Source organism: Dasypus novemcinctus, chromosome 9 (genome assembly GCF_030445035.2).
Source record: "Dasypus novemcinctus isolate mDasNov1 chromosome 9, mDasNov1.1.hap2, whole genome shotgun sequence".
Taxonomy (NCBI): domain Eukaryota; kingdom Metazoa; phylum Chordata; class Mammalia; order Cingulata; family Dasypodidae; genus Dasypus; species Dasypus novemcinctus.
Genome location: NC_080681.1, coordinates 77,932,255 through 77,952,854, shown reverse-complemented (window position 1 = coordinate 77,952,854; position 20,600 = coordinate 77,932,255). Strand labels below are relative to the sequence as shown.

At 46.6% G+C, this 20,600-nt stretch overlaps 1 protein-coding gene across 1 annotated transcript in view; it reads right to left on the bottom strand.

Annotated features, from left to right (window-relative positions):
- Positions 1 to 5,319: 5,319 nt before the first annotated feature.
- CDCP2 (CUB domain containing protein 2) overlaps positions 5,320 to 20,600 on the bottom strand; it is a 33,177-nt gene continuing 17,896 nt past the window's right edge. Inside the window, exons 4-6 of the mRNA XM_023582590.3 lie at positions 19,401 to 19,754; positions 16,152 to 16,330; positions 5,320 to 5,654 (exon numbers count right to left, since the gene is read on the bottom strand). Coding sequence (XP_023438358.2) covers positions 5,328 to 5,654; positions 16,152 to 16,330; positions 19,401 to 19,754 — 860 coding nt within the window. The 3' untranslated portion in view covers positions 5,320 to 5,327. The remainder of the gene's footprint in view (positions 5,655 to 16,151; positions 16,331 to 19,400; positions 19,755 to 20,600) is intronic.

The following is a 20,600-nucleotide window of genomic DNA, read 5'->3' as shown; positions in this document are numbered from 1 at the left end:
GCAACCATATAATGTCATTTCAGATGGCCATGCGGTCTACGACGGAAAGAAAACAAGCCAAAGGGGTTCAAAGCGATGGGCGGGGGCTGCTATTTTAGGTGCGTGGTCAGGAGCCATTTGAACAGAGACAGACGATGGAAATGAACCAGGGCAGGTGGGTTGCTGGCGGGAGGGCCTTGCACAGGGGACGGGAAATGAGAGGACTTGGCCTGTTTGAAGAACAGCGGGGAGGCCAGAAGTGCGGGGGCAGAGGACTGAAGGGAAGACGCCCCGAGACGGGCCGGCCTTGCTTCCTCGCAAGGCCCCTGCCAACTCAGATCTGAGGGCTCCTCAGGAAGCCCTCGCTGAGCCGGGGCCCACCAGCCGACCACTTCCTGAATTCGCCCAGGTGGGCGTCCCGTGTGCGGCCTCTCCCCGTGTTGAATCCTCACGGTGACCTTGTGAGGAAGGTGTTCCTACCCCCATTCCACAGATGGGGAACTAGGCTCGGAGAGGCTAAGCAACCTGCCTGAGGTCTCAGAGAGTCAGGGAGAGAACTGGCCTGCAGCCCAAAGGATGTTTTCCCAGCACCAGCACATTTGTTTGCCAAGGACTCCATCAGTGACAGTGACTCCGGGACAGGCTGGCAGCCGGACCTAAAGCTTCTGTCCTGGGATAGGCCCTTTCCAACTCACATAACCAATGGGGAGGGAGCTGGGATTCAAACCAGTCTCTTTACCCAGCCCCCACTCTCTGAAATGGGAAAATTGGTAGGTGAGCAGGCAAGCTGCGCCATGCCCGCCGTGCCCTGACACTCTTCCAGGGCCAGGGTACGTTGGCTAATGGATATCATTTCAGCCCTTTCATTTCTAATAGACACTGTCCTGTCATAAAGACTGTCATTTTCCACGGCTCATGCAGGATAATCAATGTGCTGGCTGCCCGGAGGGCTGGGAATGGCAATATCTGGGCACGTCGTGAAGATAAAACCATCCTCTTGTGCTCTGCCATTCTAGTACTTTCCCAACCAGACCAGGCCCTAAGTTCGAGGGCATTGGCCTGAGATCCTGATAGGCACCAGCTCACTGCTCAGTCCCCCCCTGCTCAGGGAGGAACTATCTCTTCTCAGCTGAGCTTCAACGTCTCATAGCCAATGTGACCTTGAGCAAAATACTCTCCCACCCCATGCCTCAGTTTCCTTATCTGTGAAATGGGGAAATTGTGCCAACCTCACAGGTGGGCTTAAGTGAGATGACACATTTAAAACAGCTATCATGTAGTTAGTGCTTAGGAGGTGGCAGCTATGAGGGTGATGGTTCTGGAGATGGAGAATTAGGCTAGAGAAGAGAATGGCTCCCCTAAGCTTACACGGCAAGCCAGTGGCTACACTGGGCCTAGTGCTATTATAGACTCATAGGTCATTGGTAATATGTGGCTTTTATTGAGTCCCTCCTTGTGCTGGGCACTGTCACATATTATCTCATGTAATCCCCACAACCAACCAATGGGGTAGACGTCGTTATTATTATCATCCCTACTTTGTAGGTTAAGAAGTTGAGCTGAAGAGAAATGGGGCAACTTGCCCTGGTTAGACCCGACATGGGCTGGCTGCAGAGCTGGAGCTCCTGCCCTCTGTGCAAGAACCTTGAAGATCAGCTTCCGGGAGTACAGATGAGGGCACTCAGTTTTCCCATGTGTTTTTATATGCATCTGTGCACCCACACACATGCACACAATCATATACACACAGCTTTGAGACTTCGGCTTGGCACAGGCTGGTCTATTGCCTCCCCTACCCTGATGAGCTGACAAGGACAAGGTCCAGCTGGGGTCCATCTGCCCCCGGTCCCACTAGCTGTACCACCAAGGCCCAGTTCATGGATTCTGGAGGGCAGAATCCTAGAGGGCCCTCAGAGAATACCTAGTGTGTGTCCAGTCCTCCCAGACTGGGAAACTGAGACCCAGGGAGTTTGTGAGGGGTTCACAAAGCAGGCCAGGGAGGGAAACGGACTTGGCCCAGTGGTTAGGGCGTCCGTCTACCACATGGGAGGTCCGCGGTTCAAACCCCGGGCCTCCTTGACCCGTGTGGAGCTGGCCCATGCGCAGTGCTGATGCGCACGAGGAGTGCCCTGCCACTCAGGGTGTCCCCCGCGTAGGGGAGCGCCCTGTAAGGAGAGCCGCCCAGTACGAAAGAAAGTGCAGCCTGCCCAGGAATGGCGCCACACACACGGAGAGCTGACACAACAAGATGACGCAATGAAAAAAAAGAAACACAGATTCCCGTGCCGCTGACAACAATAGATGCAGAAAAGATGAAGACGCAGCAAATGGACACAGAGAACAGACAACTGGGGCGGGGGGTGGTGAAGGGGAGAGAAATAAATTTTTTAAAAAAATAATAATTTAAAAATACAAAGCAGGCCGGGGAAGTTAGGCAGAAGCTGAGGGCAGGGACATGGGTAGGTAGGCAAGAAGGGACCTCTGCTCCAATCACTCCAGAGGAGCAGGCAGGACTCTCATGCTGGCACATCTGTCCTTACAGACTCCATTGCATTGCTACATCCTCACAGCAGGAAAGGAACTGTGATCCCGTTTTTCAGACAGAGAAATCAAGGCTCAGAAAAATCAAAGCAACTTGCCCAGGCTCAGACAACTGATAAGAAGAAGAGCTTGGACTCGAACACTGTTCTACTAATATCCGTGCTGCAATTTCCCCCTTTCTTAATTTATTTCACTTTGTTGACTCTTCTCTCCAGTTTTCTCTGCAAGTTCCCAACTCATCGTCTCTTGCACCTCCTAGTTCTGCTGCACCAGACTACAAGCATCTTGAGAGCTAGAATCTTGTCTGACTTGTTTGCTGCTGCGTGCCTGGAGCCTGGCACAAAGCTGGGAACCAGTGAACATTTGTTGAGTTGTTGACTGTATTGAAACTGGGCTACAGATTTTATTAGTTTATATCAGTAGTCATCGTGGAAGGACTCACTTGAATGATTCATTATACAAACATAAAAGTAAGCAGGAGGAAGTGGTGTATTATAAATTTATTTGTGTTAACATTTCTTTTTCTTTTTTTTTTTTAAAGATTTATTTATTTATTTAATTCCCCTCCCTCCCCCAGTTGTCTGTTCTTGGTGTCTATTTGCTGCGTCTTATTTCTTTGTCTGCTTCTGTTGTCTTCAGCGGCACGGGAAGTGTGTGCAGCGCCATTCCTGGGCAGGCTGCACTTTCTTTTGCGCTGAGTGGCTCTCCTTATGGGGGCACTCCTTGCGCGTGGGGCTCCTCTACGCCGGGGACACCCCTGCGTGGCACGGCACTCCTTGCGCGCATCAGCACTGCACATGGGCCAGCTCCACACGGGTCAACATTTATTTTTCATTAATAACATTGCTCCACTTCTTCTTGATAAGTAGAGTTCTTAGAAGGAGTGGACCAATTTTCATAAGAATCCCAGAGATCTCATAGGGCAGGGTTGGGAACCCAATCCTTGCTCCCTGTGATATGAACTTGAAAGAGGTGGATGGACTGGAAGAGCTGCAAGCAGACTGGGTAGCTGTGAGGAAGTCCAATGGCAAGAGAAGGCATAGAAGGCTCCAAAGAGAGTGCCTCTGGAGGGCAAGGATGAGCTGGTGATCTGAGCCCAATGCCAGGAGCAAAGGACACATGGAACTTCAATCAGCTTTGCAGTCTGTGGCAGCTTGATACTATTTATGAATTCCAGAAGAGATACAGATTATGTTTGTAAATTGGTCTGTTCCTCTGGGTGTGATAACCCTTTGACTGCATTAGATTCAGCTAAGATGTCTGATTAAATTATGTTACGATTAGGGCTTTGCTTCAGCCATGTCAGTAGGATGTTGAGTCCCTGCCCACTTGGTGGGTGGACACACACAGAAAATGACACTGCAGAGGAGAGAGCTTAGTTTCGAGGCTGGAGCCCCAGGGAGAAAGCGAAGCTGTTCACCTGATAGTTGACAGCTGGCCTTGCGGAGAAAGCAGAGCAGCTGAGCTCAGAAAGAGATGAGCCCCGGGGAGAGAGATGAGCCTTATGCCAGCCGACAGCTGAGATTGGAAGAGGCTGGGATCAAGGAGCCTTAGGAGGAAGAGGAAGCCTGAGCCCCCCCAGAGACCAGCAGCCATCTCACTCCAACATGCGGCAACAGACTTTGAAGAGGGAAGTAATTCTTTATGACTTTGTGGCTGTAAACTTCTACCCCAAATAAATACCCTTAATAAAGGCCAACAGACTTCTGGTACTTTGCGTCAGCACCCCAGTGGCTGACTAATACAGTCAAAAAGCACAAGAGATTTGAGGAAAGCACTCCAACATGACAGGGAGAACCAGCTCTCGGCCTCCAGCCTTACTACCGAGCACAGCTCGGGCCAGCGTGTTCACTAGGGCTCTGACCCCACGGAGCCTCACCACCTGCACCACCAGGGTGTGCAGGACCCAGCTTCAACAGCACCACCGTGTGGCGGGAACTGAAATGACAGCTCTGGAAGGGCTTTGGTTTCCTGTTCTCTATGCCTGGAATTTGGAGGCAGGACTTGACTGCTTTGGGCAAAATCTTGCAGGTGCCTGGGTCAATTCACGAAGGTAGAGGCCCTGGGTAGATGCTGAACTTCCTGCTAATGAAAGCTGGGGTGAGCAATTCGCTGGAAAAATAAGAGGTGTCCTTGTTTATACCTTGAGTTAATGAAACCCTCATACAACTTATAGAATGAGTCAGTTTTATCCACACCCTGTTATCAGTGACCACAGCTATCCAACCTGAAAAGTATCACACACACAGGAGAGTTCTTTTCTACAACAGAATATCCTTAAAATTAATAATAATAACAACAACTTCACACATGCCATGCTACAGTTTACGAAACCCTTATCCATTTGTGTCCTTCTCTGAGCTTCATGCCAACCCTGTGAGGTAGACAGGGCAAGGTAATTGTCCCTAGGAAACCGAGGTGAAGAGGGGGCAGTGATTGCCTAAGGTTACTGCCATGTCAGCAAGACCCCCTCCCGCCCTGTGGTGGAGGCACTGAGACCCCCTCCCGCTCTGTGGTAGAGGTCCTGGGACCCCCTCCCGCCCTGTGGTGGAGTCCCCGGGACCCCCTCCCGCCCTGTGGTGGAGGCCCCGGGACCCCCTCCCGCCCTGTGGTGGAAGCCCCAGGCTGCCTCAAAGGGATGTCAGGTGCCAGGGACCCCAGGGACACCATGTACAGATCCCACCACCTGGGATGCCAGGTGCTAGGACCCTCCTCAGAGATTCCAGGTGTTAGGTCCCCCCCAGGAAGGCCATTGCAAGGCCCCCCCGCCCTCAGGGACGCCAGGCTCCAGGTCCCTACCCTTCCACTCACAGCAGCATCAGGACCACAATGGCAATGACCATGAGGACTCCAGCCAAGATGCAGAGGCCCAGGAAGATGATGTCACTGGTGTCCTGGGGCACCACAGCCCCCGGGCCCTCCATCGCCTCTGCCTCGGCCCTGGCTGGTGCTTCCTGAAGGTGCTCGGCAGTGGCAGCGTAGGGCCCAAGCCAGTCGGAGCCGGACAGCAGGTGCACGGAAGCCTCCTTTCGCCGCGGCTCGCAGCGGACCTCGTACTCATGGATGTCCTCTTGCCCGGCAGCCGAGAAGTCGATGTACAGCACACTGACAATCACCGAAGTGTTGTTTCTTCTCTGCGGGGTCACGGGGACACTCGCTCGCACCTGGAGGGGCCTTGGCTGATCCTGCTCCCCTAGATGTGTTCCCCAAGGGGGCAGAGCCCCAGGGGCCCTGGTTCTGGCCCAGGCACTGACTCCTTTCCCACTCTGAGCCTCAGTGTCCCCATTTATGAAAGGGGGACTATGAGGGTGGAATGCCTAGAAGAACAACTTTAGATTTGATGGGCCAAAGTTTGCTCTGGCTTCAAGGAGATAGGGCCTGTGAAAAACAGTAATAACAACAGCTCACCTTTTGGGGACATTTGCCATGCTCCAGACTCTGTATTTCAAATGTGTTATCTCATTTATTCTCACAAGAACCCTCTCTAATTGGTTCTATTAATATCTTCATTTTACAGATAAGGAAACTGAGGCTCAGAGGTTAAATCCCTTCCTCTACTGAGATCACACAGCATGCAAGTGACAGAGGCCATATTCTCACCCAGATCTGTCTGGCCTGTTAACTATGCACTTAGCTATCATTCCTCACGTAGATCATGAATGTGGAACAAAAGGGCCTTTTCAGAACATCTAGCCCAATCCCTCTTCCTTAGCGAAACTGCAGGTGTGACTACCGAGACCCAGCAAAAGCATTTGGTTTCCCAGGGCTCAAACCAGAAGCCCAGTTTCTTGCCTCCCAGTTAGAAGTTCTATCCCTGGGGTATGTGGCCTTCCTTTAGGAATCATTCCTCCCAATCACGTCTGCAGCAGGTGCCCCTACGGCTGAACCTCTGATCATTCCAGCAGTCCCACTCTAGAGTTGGAAAGAGTGATTGGGGAGCTGGGTGGGGGAAAGGGGCTGGCACAGAGTTGCCCTCCCCACTCAAGGATGAAGGAGGCAGGAGGTAAGTCACCCTAAAATTGTGGGGCATCTGGGCCAGGGACGAAGAGCAGCAATTTGATTTGGTATGGTTTGGAGTTGGGGAGCTTCAGTGATGAAGGGCTGCTCTCCCCACCCACCCCAAACCAGTAACAGCCATTACACTCTTCGACTGCCCACCCTGGCCTGGTCCAGGGAACGAGCAACACTCCTGAGAGAGGCTGCCTAAACTAGGAGCAAGCAGCTGAGAGAGAGGACGCTCCCACCGCTGGAACCCGGGAGGCCCCCTTGGAGAAGGGTGTGAAGGGGAGTCACAGGTCAGGAGAGCACTGGCTAGATGGCCTGGGGGCTTCCTTATTCCCCAAAAGAGCCTCCTGCATTAATTAGTGCCTCCGGCCAGCCTGCCGCCCTGCCACCCTACCCTTTGTGGAAAGCGTGGCTCCTGAATTTCTGTGACACTGAATCGGGACACTGGGCAAAGGAAGACATGACTTGAAAGAGCAAGGAGACTTAAGGAAAAGAAAAAATTCATAAGAAAGATGTGGCAGGGTGGAGTTTCAGGGGATTTTGATGAAACTTGAGCAGGAAAGAAAAGGCCATACAAGATGTGGTGATGATGGCTATGGAATCAAGTCTCTTTTGCTTTTAGTTATTTATTTTTTAGGAGGTACTGATGTGGGCTATGGGTGGAAGGCTCTTTGTCTCTTCAGAAATAACTAAGCTGTTTGACTTGTGTCTCTTCAGAAATAACTAAGCTGTTTGACTTGTGAGTGTGGAAAGATAAGAAGCTGCAGTCCTGCCCTTAAAGAAAATAGCAAACAAGCTCCAGTCCCAAGAAATGTTTAACAATGCAAGAGCTGTAAACTTTAAGTATTTAGAAAAAATGCAAAAACCAAGGCTTATCTAGAATGTCTAGAGTCCTTGCTAAAAGCTTACCTAAGATGTGAAAGAAATATATGCTAATTGAAGCCTATTGAAAACTAAAACAAAAAGACCATTTAGCCTTTCCTCTCTGTATAAAAGACGTTTAAAAATCTTGTTCGGGGCTCGGGATTCAAACTAAAAGCTCCCGAGTCCGGCCAGCCGTCAATAAACCATTTTTTCCTTCTCAAAATCATTCCTGAGTCCTGGCCTCTCTATACTCAATTAATTAAACTTCTCTTAAATTCCACAACATTTTTGGCGACCACGAAGGGACAAAAATAAAAGCCAGAGACAGTAGCATTTTGCTGCCCCTTCCAAATCCCCGAAAAAGCCGGGAGGACTCAGGTGAACCCCAAATCTGGGCGCCCCTAGATTAAATTTAATCCAGAAAAGATGTGGGCTCCACCAGAATCTTCCCGACAAAATCGAGGGGCAATAGAAAGTCTGAAGAAAAAGATTCTGGGAACAAAAAAAAACTCCAAACATGGAAAAAAGTAAGACTCCCCGGGTGAGCACAGTCTAGAAGGCCCTAGCTTTAATTGCTAAGAAGGGGAGGCTGATCACCTCCCGAGAAAACCCTAGTAGCCCCAGAAAGCTGGGGAGAAGCCGTTCTCTCTAAGCTTAAGAAAAAGAAGAAAACCGGAGAAAAGCCCTAGTGTTTTGAGTTTGTCTAACTGCATGTTAAAATCTAGTACTAATCTTATATCCACTAAAAGAGTGGAGTCTCGATTTTAATAGAAAGAGCTATTTATAGGTTCAAGTCCTAATGTCCTAGAAATTAGTCTAGATTAAAGAAAACAAAACTTAGTTACAAAAAAATAGATCAGCTTTTCTAGTAGAGCTTGGTCTGGGTGTAAAGTTTAAACAGTGAAAAAGTCTAGCTGAAATCTTTTGTTATGGTGCTAATTTGTGAATAAATTTGCTTTATACCAAATGTTAAGTGTTCTGAAGTTTGTGATGGCTGTGGGGGCAGCCATAGTGAAAATAAATATATAAACTTGTAGGTCAAATTAGTGACCTTTGTGCTTCTGTCTGTGTCAGCTCAAGGCTAGTGTTAAAGTTGTGTCCTTATGTAAAGTGGAATTACAGCTGAGCTGGAGCCCTCCCTTGCCATTGGCAAGGGGGTGAAATGATTCTGGGGCAAAAGCTGAAGAGTCTAGATGTTTGCAGAGTCTAGATGTTTGTGCATGCTCTGCTGTCTTGTCTCTGGTCTAGCCCTTTGCCAGGGCTTGGAGGCCATCTGTGTCCACGCCACGCACCCAAGTTTGTTAGAGATGTCCCAGTCAGAGTGGCTGGGTCCCTGAGAGAGTTGCCAAATTTGAGTAAGTTCTGTCTGCCCATTTTGGCTGAAAGCTGGAAAGGGGGGAGCGGCTTGCCCCTTTCCAGTGAGTCCACCCTTCTATTCATAAGCTGCATTCCTGTTTGTTGTGCACCCGACTGCCTGGAAGGGGGGGAAGTGAAGGGGGTGAAAAGCAGAATCAAAATAAATGCAGTAAAGTTCCCTCCTTAGGGTGTCAAAGCCAAAATACGTTTGCATTCTGCTCAGGTTCTTAAAAAGTATTGTAGTAACCTTAAGTAAAAGAATGTGTTCTGTGAAAGTAAAATTTGTCTTAAGGGTATAAATATAAAAGTTTTACAAAGCATTGTTTAAAGTATTTAAGTAGCTAATTGCAAAAAGTCATTATTTAACAAAACTGAATTGATAATAATAATAATAAAAGGCAATTTTATAACAAACTTATTCGGCAGCCAATCTCCCCTGCCAACTTACTTCCAAAAAAACTGTTTCTGGTATTACATGCTACTAAGTATTTAAAGTGAAAAAAAGTTCATTATTTTAACAAACTTGTTTAGTATTAATAGCAATTATATGTTGTAAGAAGTTTGCCTGGTAACTCAGTATGTAAGATATATAGAGTGTGTTTTTATTGTTAAAGAAACAGAAAATAATTTTGTCCTAAGATAAAATGATTGATTATTAGAAAGAGTAGAGTGTAAGACAAAACCTGAATGAATACTAAAAGTGTAAAAAGTTTGTAAAAAAGAAATTTTTATGATTAAATTGAGTAAGATCAATATATAAAGAAAATCTTTTATCAATAGCTTCTTGTGCTTTAACCTCATCATATCCTCAATGTTTGAAGAAAAGTCTTACCTCTTTTAAAAGAACATTTTATGTTCTAGAAATCAAATCCTAAAAAGTAGCCTTTTATTTCAAACTAACTGCAAGAGATTTATTCTTTTACTTTAAAAGAAAATTAAAGTAATAGTTAAGTTCATTTAATATGTTATAAGTTGAATGAAAAGTATTTAAAAGTGTTATAAAATTAATAGGTTTTTAAAAAAATTAATAAAAACTGTAACTAAGAGTTAAAATCATTTATAAATGCATTTATATTATAAAACAGTGAAAAGACAATAACTGAGATTATAGCTGGGTAAATTTAGCCTGAAACTATTATTTAAGTGTAAATTCTACACTAACCTTTCCTTTGTTTATAGTTACTTCAAGCCTAACCTCACCCTTTGCCTTTGCCTATAGTTATTTCATAATTGAGAAGAGCTGGGACATCACTGTCTCCTCTCCTGGTATTAGTAACCCTTTCTCTCATGAATTCAAGTGTAAACTAAATAAATTGCTGCCTGATAGAATAAAGTTAAATGGCCACTAGAGTTTTATTATCTCCAAAATCAAAAAGGGGGGTAGAGGGGGAGAAGTCTCCTGCCTTGACGGTCAGTGTTCCTAAAAGTGGCAATTCATGAGAGAAAGCAGTCTGTCTCCCTGAGGCTTCAAATAGCCTCAGTAAATATATATAAAGTTAATCTTGTTGCTTATCCAAAATTCTGCTAATTTCAAAGTAAAATATAAAGTTCTAAAACAAAATAGTGCTAAAGCATTAAAAACATTTTAGTTATTACAATCCATTAAGTAAGAAAAAAAATTCTTGTAGTAAACTGCATGGTCATAGTGCAAATTAAAAAGAGTTTCAAAAGTCTTTGAAAAGTTTAAAGTAACTAAAGTCATGTTGTTGTGTCAAACTATTCATGTCTGCCTATTTGCTCAAATTGTTGAAGTTAAATATGCAGTTATATAAGTAATATGTATTTCTAGACCCCTAATTAATTAAGTTAAACAGTATATAAAATAATGCAAATTACAAGTAATATCAATGAGTTGTGTTTGTGTCTAACTCTTTGTGTCTGCCCATTTTTAAAAAAAAGCTCAATGTATGTCTTCATACATCAGGATAATATCAAATTAACAAATAAAAATTCTTAAAAAAAAGTCTATTCAAATTGTTAAAAATTAAATATGCAGTTATATTTATAAATATTCTTAAAGCCCAAATTAAACTAAGCAAGATGAAAAAGTCATAGAAATCTGATTATAAAAACAATTGAGAAAAAGCCTCCTCTTTGCAAGAGCTTTTAAGGCAAGACTAAGTGTAGCAGATTAAACCTATCTTACTAGGCTAGAAAATTGAAAATCAGTTTGCCTAGTAATTTCCCAGTTTAAACCTTTGTCAGCCATAAATTGCAAAAAAAAAAAAAAAAAACACACAAAGATTAAGTTAATTTTCACATAAAAAAAATGTTGATGTAACCTAGCGGCCTGCTGCCTCAGTCTCCCACTCCCAGGTTAGACAGCAGTGGAAAAAACCAGTTTAGGCCAGTCCTATGGGCAGTAAAAAGATGCCCAAGAAAGAGCTAACTAAGTTGGTGCCATTTCAGCACTAAATTCTATTCCTTATTTAAAAAAGGGGGGAGCAGGTAAAAACTAAAATAGTTGAAATGTGATAGAAAAAGCAGTTAAATCAAACTTTTGCGTAAGAAAGTTAAATCTCAGATAAGCTGTAACTTCTGAAGTATCCAATCTATGGAAAAACAAGAAGAGCTTGCATGCTAAGCTTAAAAGTATAAATTGTGTCATTTTTCTTTGTTCGTAGCACCAGCCATATCTGGCTCTGCACCCCTTCTTGCAAGATTGAAAATAAATTATTTTCTTCTCCACAATCTAGTGAGCCTTAATTCTTCCAGAAAATTTCTTTCCAATAAAATAAAAGTAATTAGTAGCTCTATTAACAAATTTCAGTAAGTAAAAGAAAGTCCATAAAAACTATAGAAAAATCTTTCCTAGGTTATGATTTTAAAAAAATTAAGTAATTGTGTAATGTGTTTTAAAACCTGGTAGTCAGTATGCATGTGTTTTAAAACCTAGTAGTCAGTATGCTTTTAATTTAATAATTTTGATAACTTAAAAAAAAAAAGTTTTTAGCTTCCTGTAAAAGAAAAAAAGAACATTCCTTGCATAAACTATTATAGTTTCAATTTTATTTAACTTGAGTGTAATCTCCCATAGTTAATTTATAAACTAAATTAACATTATATGTACAAAATCTTTAGAGTAATAAAAATTGTAAGTTCACATTAGTAAAATTAAGCTAAAAGAAAAAAATTGTAAATATGCTCTCTTAAATAAAGAGTAAATTTCTTTCATTAGTAATTGTAATTTAGTAAGTTTATTTAAACATGAAGTGTCTAGTCAATGCAGTTATAGTCAATTATAAAAAGTTTGTAAAACATCTTCCAAACTAAAAATGTTTAAATAATTCTAGTTGTAAAAGTCATTGTTAACTAAAAAAACTTAAATTAGTATTAGTAGCAAAAATAACTTCATAATAATAAACCTGTCTGAAAGCCACTGCAAAATACACATTTAAGTAAATAGTAATAAAAAGTTGTCTTAATTCTATTAAAAATATTCTGTTTTCATTCTAACAATGAAAAGTATTTTTCCTCTATTACTAAAGTAAAGTACCTACTGTTATCTTCATAGTAAAATTGTGTAAGTAAATAGTCATTTAATATATGTATTGCGTTAAGTTGTTTAAAATATATATAAAACAAAAAATAAACTTTAACATTGTCAAACTCTTGTGCATTCGAACCAGGCCTTGTATACATTACAAGTGGCCTCTCCATGTGAGTTATTAGCTAAGCTGGTCACTGACCCCTCAATTAAAAATATGTGCTATATCAGTCTCTAGTTCTGCTCCTGAAGTTAATGGAAACTATATTGCAGTTTCAAGCTCCTGCAGCCAATAATGACTCGGTACAGCCAAGTGTACAATAGATATCACCTCCAGACTGGCACTGTTCCATGGTGCCAGAGAGCACTATGCACCAGGCTAGTAAAATACTAAAAAATCTCTAGAATACTAGAAAGATGCTGCAACTTGCTCACTGCATTGAAAAACATGCTAAGTAGAGCCATGATACCAAGAGACTGTAAGTAAAACTTAAACACAATTGGCATTATAGCCTGCTCTCATAGAGAGATAACATGTAAAGTATTACAAACCTGAAACTCAAAACTAATAATTGCAACTCTGAATCCTTATGCATTAAGTAATACATTAGTTAATATTAAGTGCTGCACTTTTATCCTGTACTAAATATATACCTAATAATTGTAATGTTATCTTTTCTATTTTAAATCAAGTGCAGAAGTATATTAGACATGTTAAATTCCTAGTAAAATCATTTTCTAAACAGTTAATAACATGTCTATAAAATAAAGTGGCAGTCTCAGCCAGTCTCAGTCAACTTCTATATTCTGCTGTACTCTGCTGTGTAGCAAAAGTGAAGCTTGCTTGCTGATAGTGAGTCACCTATTAAACAAGTCAAAATTGCTAAAAATTGTACAATAAAAACCAAGGTGTAAAAATCTTTATTCTGTAGTTCTAATCACTCCCACAGGTGAAAACTAAGAGTATTTCCAAATTAGTGTTCTAATCCTGAGTGAAGCCAGTTGCCCAAAGAGTGCCAGTTCACCAAGAGCATCTGACAGAGCGAATAAGTGTCAATCATTGAACAGCTTAAAATGTGTCTTCAGACAAAGCTAAGTGTCTGTTGCAATTTCTCTCTAAAGATAGATAACTTAAAAAAATATATATATGCTGTTCCCACCAGCTTTTAAAGAATACCATCTTTATAGGCATCTAATCTTGTCTATCTCTGTAATCCAATGTGTCCTCTTTTAAAAACAAGTATTCCAAATTTTTAATTAAGTTTGTTTCTTTCAGAGTAAACATCTTATTAACCATATGAAAACTTCATCCAACTTCGTACAAAATGCCAGATCCATCTTCCTCCAGTTAGAATAAATTAAAGAGTTTTTACACCTTATTAGGCAATGACTACAGCCCATGGCCAGCAAGAAGCAGTTACAAAAAAAAAATCGTCTCCCTTCAGCACCCCTTTTAAATTAAAGGTGTAAACTCTTTAAGAGTAAAATAAAAGTAATAGATGGATCTGGAACCTAACTAGAAATCCACGTGAGTGCCAGTAGCAGCAGAATAACTGCAAGAGGCCCCTGCCCAAGATTCTGCTGTCCAGAATAAAAAGCTCTAAACTTCTAAAAACAGTCCTGAATGCTGTACTAAAGACTAATAAATAATCAATCAAAACAACAAACAGCCATCCACCTCATAGCTCCAACAATAATTATGCCAAAGCTTAGCAAGTTAATCCTTAGCAAAAAAGGGGGAATGATGTGGGCTATGGGTGGAAGGCTCTTTGTCTCTTCAGAAATAACTAAGCTGTTTGACTTGTGTCTCTTCAGAAATAACTAAGCTGTTTGACTTGTGAGTGTGGAAAAATAAGAAGCTGCAGTCCTGCCCTTAAAAAAAATAGCAAACAAGCTCCAGTCCCAAGAAATGTTTAACAATGCAAGAGCTGTAAACTTTAAGTATTTAGAAAAAATGCAAAAACCAAAGCTTATCTAAAATGTCTAGAGTCCTTGCTAAAAGCTTACCTAAGATGTGAAAGAAATATATGCTAATTGAAGCCTATTGAAAACTAAAACAAAAAGACCATTTAGCCTTTCCTCTCTGTATAAAAGACGTTTAAAAATCTTGTTCGGGGCTCGGGATTCAAACTAAAAGCTCCCGAGTCCGGCCAGCCGTCAATAAACCATTTTTTCCTTCTCAAAATCATTCCTGAGTCCTGGCCTCTCTATACTCAATTAATTAAACTTCTCTTAAATTCCACAACAGTACTAGGGAATTAAAGCTGGGACCTCGCACATGGGAAGCAGGTGCTCAACTACTGAGGTATACCCATTTCCTTGTTTTATTTTTTAAAGAGTTGCTCATAAATGTTGGAATTATTTTATTAATTGCTTGGGGCTGTTTGAGCTGTGCTTCTTTGGAAGCAACTCTGCAGAGATTGGTCCTCATGGATCTAGGATTTATAAGGGTTACATTAAGAATCTGTGGGGAAGCGGACGTGGTTCAACTGATAGAGTGTCCATCTATCATGTGGAGGGTCCAGGGATCGGTCCGCAGGGCCTCCTGTCCCGTGTGGTGAGCTGGCCCATGCACAGTGCTGCTGTGTGCAAGGAGTGCCATGCCACACAGCCTCACATGCAAGGAGTGTGCCCTGCAAGGAGAGCTGCCCCTTGTGGAAAAAGCACAGCCCGCCCAGGAGTGGCACCGCACACATGGAGATCTGATGCAGCAAGATGACTCAACAAAAAGAGATGCGGTTTCCCAGTGCCGCCTGACAATGGAAGCAGACACAGAAGAACACACAGCGAATGGACACTGAGAGCAGACAATGGGGGGGAAAGGGAGAAATTTAGACAAAATAAATCCTAAAAAAAAAAAAAAGAATCAACACCAATCCTGTTTCCAAAAAAGAGAATCTATGAGTAGAAGGTTCACAGATTCTGTTTCCAAAATATTGACTCTAAGGTTCTCTGATGCCAGGGTTCTGAGTTCTGAGGGTGGTTCTGTGTCCCTGAGACTCTGAGTATTTTGGAGTCCTTGGCTCTAGGATGTCGTGAGTCCCTGCTCTGGAATGGTCTGTTCTCCATCATTCTATGACTCTACAGAGTGTGGTTTTGTCCCAGAGAAAAGCCCTGGGGTACTCAAGGCAATTTCCCTTCTCAGGTAAGGAGGGGAGTAGCTGCCAGGAGGCTGGGGAAGGCAGAGGGGAGGGCCAGAGGGGCAGGGCGCACTTCTGGCCAGCAGCGGGGCAGACAGGAGGGCTGCTGGCAAGCACGTGACTTCTGCCGTGCCAGCCTGGCAAGTCCCCCAGATGCCGCGGCAGGAGAGGCCTTTTCTCCCACCCCACGGGCCCTTCCTAGGAGCACAAGCACGCAGGTGCTCGGGCTGCTGCTCAGGGTCTCTCTGAGGGCACCGAGCCTGGCTAGGGTCATGGCCTCCGAAACACGAGGGAGTGGGAAACACGCCCGTGTCCCCCTCGCTCCCTTCTGAGGGCCGTGCGTCCTGTCTGCTCTGCTGAGCCTAAGGATGGATTTGGATCTCAAGGCCGGGGAGGGGCCGGCAGGAGGCCAGGGAGGCTCCCACAGTTCTGCTCGAGGGGGCGAGAGCAGCGGCGCCCTGGGGAGCTCCCGGGGTGGGCGGGAGAAGCAAGGAGGACCGGTGGTGGTGGCGGCGGCGCAGCTCTCAGGGGGGTTTCCGGGAGGAGCAGCTGGCGGAGGTTTCGAGACTGTTGCTGGGATGTGCAGCAGGGCTCACCCCCCACCCGTCTCCCTATTTCAGTTCTTGCTTGGGTCTCCCCCGGGAGAGTTCACTGAGTCAAGCCTGGAAGGCTGGGTATTGCGTCCAGGCCTGTGTGGTCGCTGCCCAGCCACGGCAGGGGCCTTTCGGGGGTCAGAGCCCCTCCCTCGTGCCTGCTCCCCCCGCCCCCCAGCCTCTTGCCTGAGACTCGGTGCCGCAGGTGTCAAAGCGGGCCTGGATCCTGAAGTGGCTGCCGACCTCCTGGGCGGCACAGCTCCGGCTGCCCAGGTAGACCTGAGTCCGCCCCAGCGGGGCCAGCACCTGCGCTGAGATCAGGATCTGGAAGTCCGTGCGGGAGCAGCTCACGTTCATGGGGACCACTGGGAATGGGAGGGGGGAGCTGGCGACGAGGGGACAGCCAGTCCACCCCCATCCTCCTCACTCCCTGTCCAAGGGTGTGGATGGGGAAACCCCGGGCCCGAGCGGGGAAGGCTTTTCTGCAGTCCGAGAGGCACAGTGTGGGATATTTTTCGCGTGTGTCCCATGCGACTCTATCAGACTGCGAGCTCCTCAGGGCAGCCCAGGCCTCATTCGCTCAGTGTCCTCCCAGCCCAGCACAGATCTTGGCAGGTGCAGTGAATGCAGGGTGACGGAATGAATGAATGAAAATTCTTAACTATAACAACAGCTACCATTTGCTGGTCGCTTTCCCCTGTACCAGGCTATTCATTCAACCATTCATTCATTCAATCATTTAACAAACATTTCTTGATACCCTATTATGTGCAGGCACTATTATTAGCATCACAGGTACAGAAATGATATATATATATATATATTTTTAAAGGGTCCCAAATCCCTGCCCTCAAGGAGGTTACATTCTAGTTGGGAGAGGGGGCCAGAAATCTGTAAAATTATACAAGTGTCGGAGTGCTCTAGAGGAAAGTCAAGCAAAGGAGAGAGGCAGGAGGAGCAGAATGGGGGTGGGATGGGGCTGTTTTTGGAAGGGTGGTGAGGGACAGCCTCACGACCCGCCCCACGGTGACCTCAGGAGGTAGTAATATAAAAAAGCCACTTAGTTTTGGCAACTGAAGCTCTGGGAGGTGAGGTTGTTTGCGGCAGTCAAATTGAGATCTCCAGGTCTGGGTCTACAGGATTCCAAAGTTCTCAGTCTCTCCGCCTTATCTGGCTGCCTTCCCCACTCCCAGCCAGGATGGGACGGTGACTCTCAGGTGTCGGGGTTTGTGTGAGCGTGCGCATATGTGTGTGAGCGGGTGCCTATGTGTTCATGCGTGTGCATATGTGTGCATGCGTGTGGGTCTTGGGGGATCAGGCTCGGGGCAGTGGGAGTGGAAGGGAAATGGAGAGGGGGAGACTGGTGGCAGGGAGAGGAGAGTGCACGGGAGGCAGAGGCCTGGAACTCTTGACCCCTCTCCGGGAAATGCCTCAGACATATTTCAGCCTCTGGTGTCTGGGCAGTCGGGGATTTATGAGCCTGCCGTCTCCCACGATGATGGCGGCGGCGCTGAACTGTGCGTCACCCCTGATTGATGCCGTGGCCGCCCTCCCCGCGGGTAGACCGCCTGCAGCCCGGGCGCCATCTGGAGCCTCGCCCAGCATGAGTGCCCCTGGCTGACCCCGGGCCCCCCAGGGATCTGGGGCCCAAGGTGGCAGTGGTGGGAGCAGGGGGGGAGGGGTTGCTGCAATGCTGCCCGTGGGACAGGAGCCAGGATTAGAGCGGCCCCAACCCTCAGTCCCCAAAATCACACGGAGCCAGGAGAAGACCCAGATTTTCAGAGCCAAAAGGGACTTGAAAGATCCTCCAGCCAAGGTCCCCTTTATCAGGTAGAAAAGCTGAGACCTAGAGGGAGAACTGGCATGCCAGCAAGCTGGCGGCAGAGCCTAGCGGCCCCTGGCTCTCCAGGGCTCTTGTCCAGTGCCGTCTCGTCCACGAGGCAGAGTCAGAAGGGGGATTGTCTGACACAGGGGCTGCGGGGTCCCCTAGCTCTCCCCGCCAGGTTACAGGTGGAGCGGGCTGAGGCCCGGAGAAGGGTCCCCGCTCCGCCAGCAACTTGCTGCAGCTCTCATCCTCCCATCGTTGGTATTCCAGACTCTTGCTGCACTTGGGGTGAGGAAAGAGGAGAGACCTTTTGAAAGATGGACAAGCCCGAGGCCCATGAAGGAAAGAAGTCCACCGTCAGCAAGGAAGTGCTCAGACCAGACACGTCACCTCCTGTACTCGTCACAAGCGCCTCTCGAGGTGCATTCACCAGCCCCTTGCACAGATGAGCCCACGTGGACCGTCCCAGTCCGCAAATGGCAGCACTTGCAAGTGGCTCTGGTCTGCGTTAGCTCAGCCAGGCTCCCTGCCCCAGGCCTGCTCAGCCTCACCGGAGGAGAAGGCAGGGAAGCGCAGGCTAGCCCTGTGTCGCTGACTGCGGCCTGCCTGTGTGACACAGCAGCGCCCTTCCCCTCTCTGCATCTGTTTCCATAACTGCATGGGAGGAACTTTGGCTGGGCCAGACAGAGGGCACAATGGGTCCAGAGAACAGGTATTTCTGTGACCCATAGCCCAGGGAAGGAGGGCTAGAGGAGCGGGAAAGGAGGCAGGAGGAGGAGAGAGATAGTGAACATTGTTGACTGGCAAACCATCCAATCATATAGAGGCTGGAAAAGTCAAATATCAGCTTCCCTGGCCTACTTTGCATATAGGCATGGCTATCTGATCAAGTTCAAACCATGAGACCTGAGAAGTCCTTTGAGGGCTTCTGCAAACACTTTTATGCTTTCCTGATAAAGAGACAGTTATGGCTGGCACCTCCCCTACCCCTTCCATTCTTGAACATGGACATGACGTCTGGAGTTGTGGCAGCCATCTTGCAGTAATGAGGAGAAAGCCAAGACATACCAGGTGGGACAGTTTTGAGAAGCCCCTGAAGCAACATAGCAGCTGCCTAGCTCCAGACTTCTTGTTATGTGAGGAAAAACAAACTCCACGTGTTTAAGCCACTGACAGTCAGGGTTTCTGTTGCTGCAGCCCAAACCATTTCTAATTGATACAAGCAGGGCCGTTTATCCCAATTGTTTACCATAAATAATAGGACCATATTTTGCACATTACTCCTGATTACAGAGCATCAACCATAGTACAGGAAAGGCCAGAGAGGCCTCTTGGGGGAAGGAGCCAGATAGGGGAGCTATTAGGGATCATGGAGGTGGCAGCTGGAAAGGAGGATCCTGCCATCAGGGAAGTGGACGAGGGTCACACTGTATGGTCTCAAAGGTCCCAGGGAAGGAGTTGGCTGTGGTGTAGCCACCCCAGAAGGGGCTGGAGGAGACCATTCCTGGGGATCAGAACAAATGGGTGAGATAAAGAGAGAGGCTGCAAAAACCTGGGACCCCTGCCTGGCCCACCCCACCAGCAAACCCACCCCCCCAGTCCCCACTGACCTCCGATGTAGGCCACAGAGAAGCCCCTGCGGGTGGTGCTGCGGTCCGTGTGCAGCTGCAGCAGGAGCTGGTTGCAGCTCGAGGTGACCGGTGGTGGCAGGTGGTGGCCACACCAGTTCCCCAGCAGGGGCGCCTCCTCACTGGCCCCATCGAAGGCTGCCAGGTGGTCGAAGTCACAGGTCCTGGTCAGGCTGTTGGGCTCCTCCAGGTCCAGGTCCAGGAAGAAGACCTTGACCCGATAGCCGGGGGGCAGGCGGACGGTCCAGTGGCACCGGATGTTGTTGGGGTAGGAGCTGGGGTACTGAGGGCTGGAGAAGTTGCCCCGCACAGCCGTGTACACCTCCTGGCATTCATCTGGGCAGGGGAGAGTGGGGTGGAAGGAGCAGTGGTGAGGAGGGTGGAGATGCACCCTCTGCAGCTACACCTTCAGCATCAAGTGCCAAAGAGTCCTAAAGCCACCCCGGCCAGCAAGCCAGACAACTGATCCCAATGCCTGCTTTAAAATCAGCTGAGAGCCGGGGACACGCACTCCACGTGGCAATCCCCTTCAGGAGTGTTAGGAATTCAATAATCATACCTAATTCCTGCCCTCAGAGTTGAGTCCAAACTCCCGGCTTGCCAGAGAAGGTGGCTTTTGACCCAGCCTTGCCCCTTTTCTCTCTGCCCCTTCACTACCCCCTACATCAGCCTCACCCAACATCTAATACCACAAGCAAATCAAACTCGCTTTGTCCTCCCTTGCTTTGCACATGCTGTTCCCCTACTTGGAACACCCTTCCCTTCCTTCTGCCCCTGGCTAACTCCTTCTAGGCACCATTCAATTCTCTCCTCCTTCAGGAAGTCATCCATGGTTCTTCCCGTACAAACATAGGACAGATCCCATGGGTTTTGTCTGTTCTCTTATCCATCTCCCCCACTTGACTGATTCCTCAAAGTTTCCTTCATTCCTTTCTGTAAACATGAACTATGACTCTCTTGGTAATCGGGTGTAAAGGTAAGCCCAGAAGACACAGTCAGGTCAGGAGATCAACATGCAAACCACATACAGAGGTGATGAGGATCAGACCAGTGTCACGAAAAGACTTCTATAAGGAGTTGGAGAAAGGGTTAATTCTGTCTAAGGGATCAGGGGAGTCTTCACATCAGCACTGACATGCATTTGCCTTCGTATTGGCCAGGAGGGGAAGGAGGTGCTAGAAC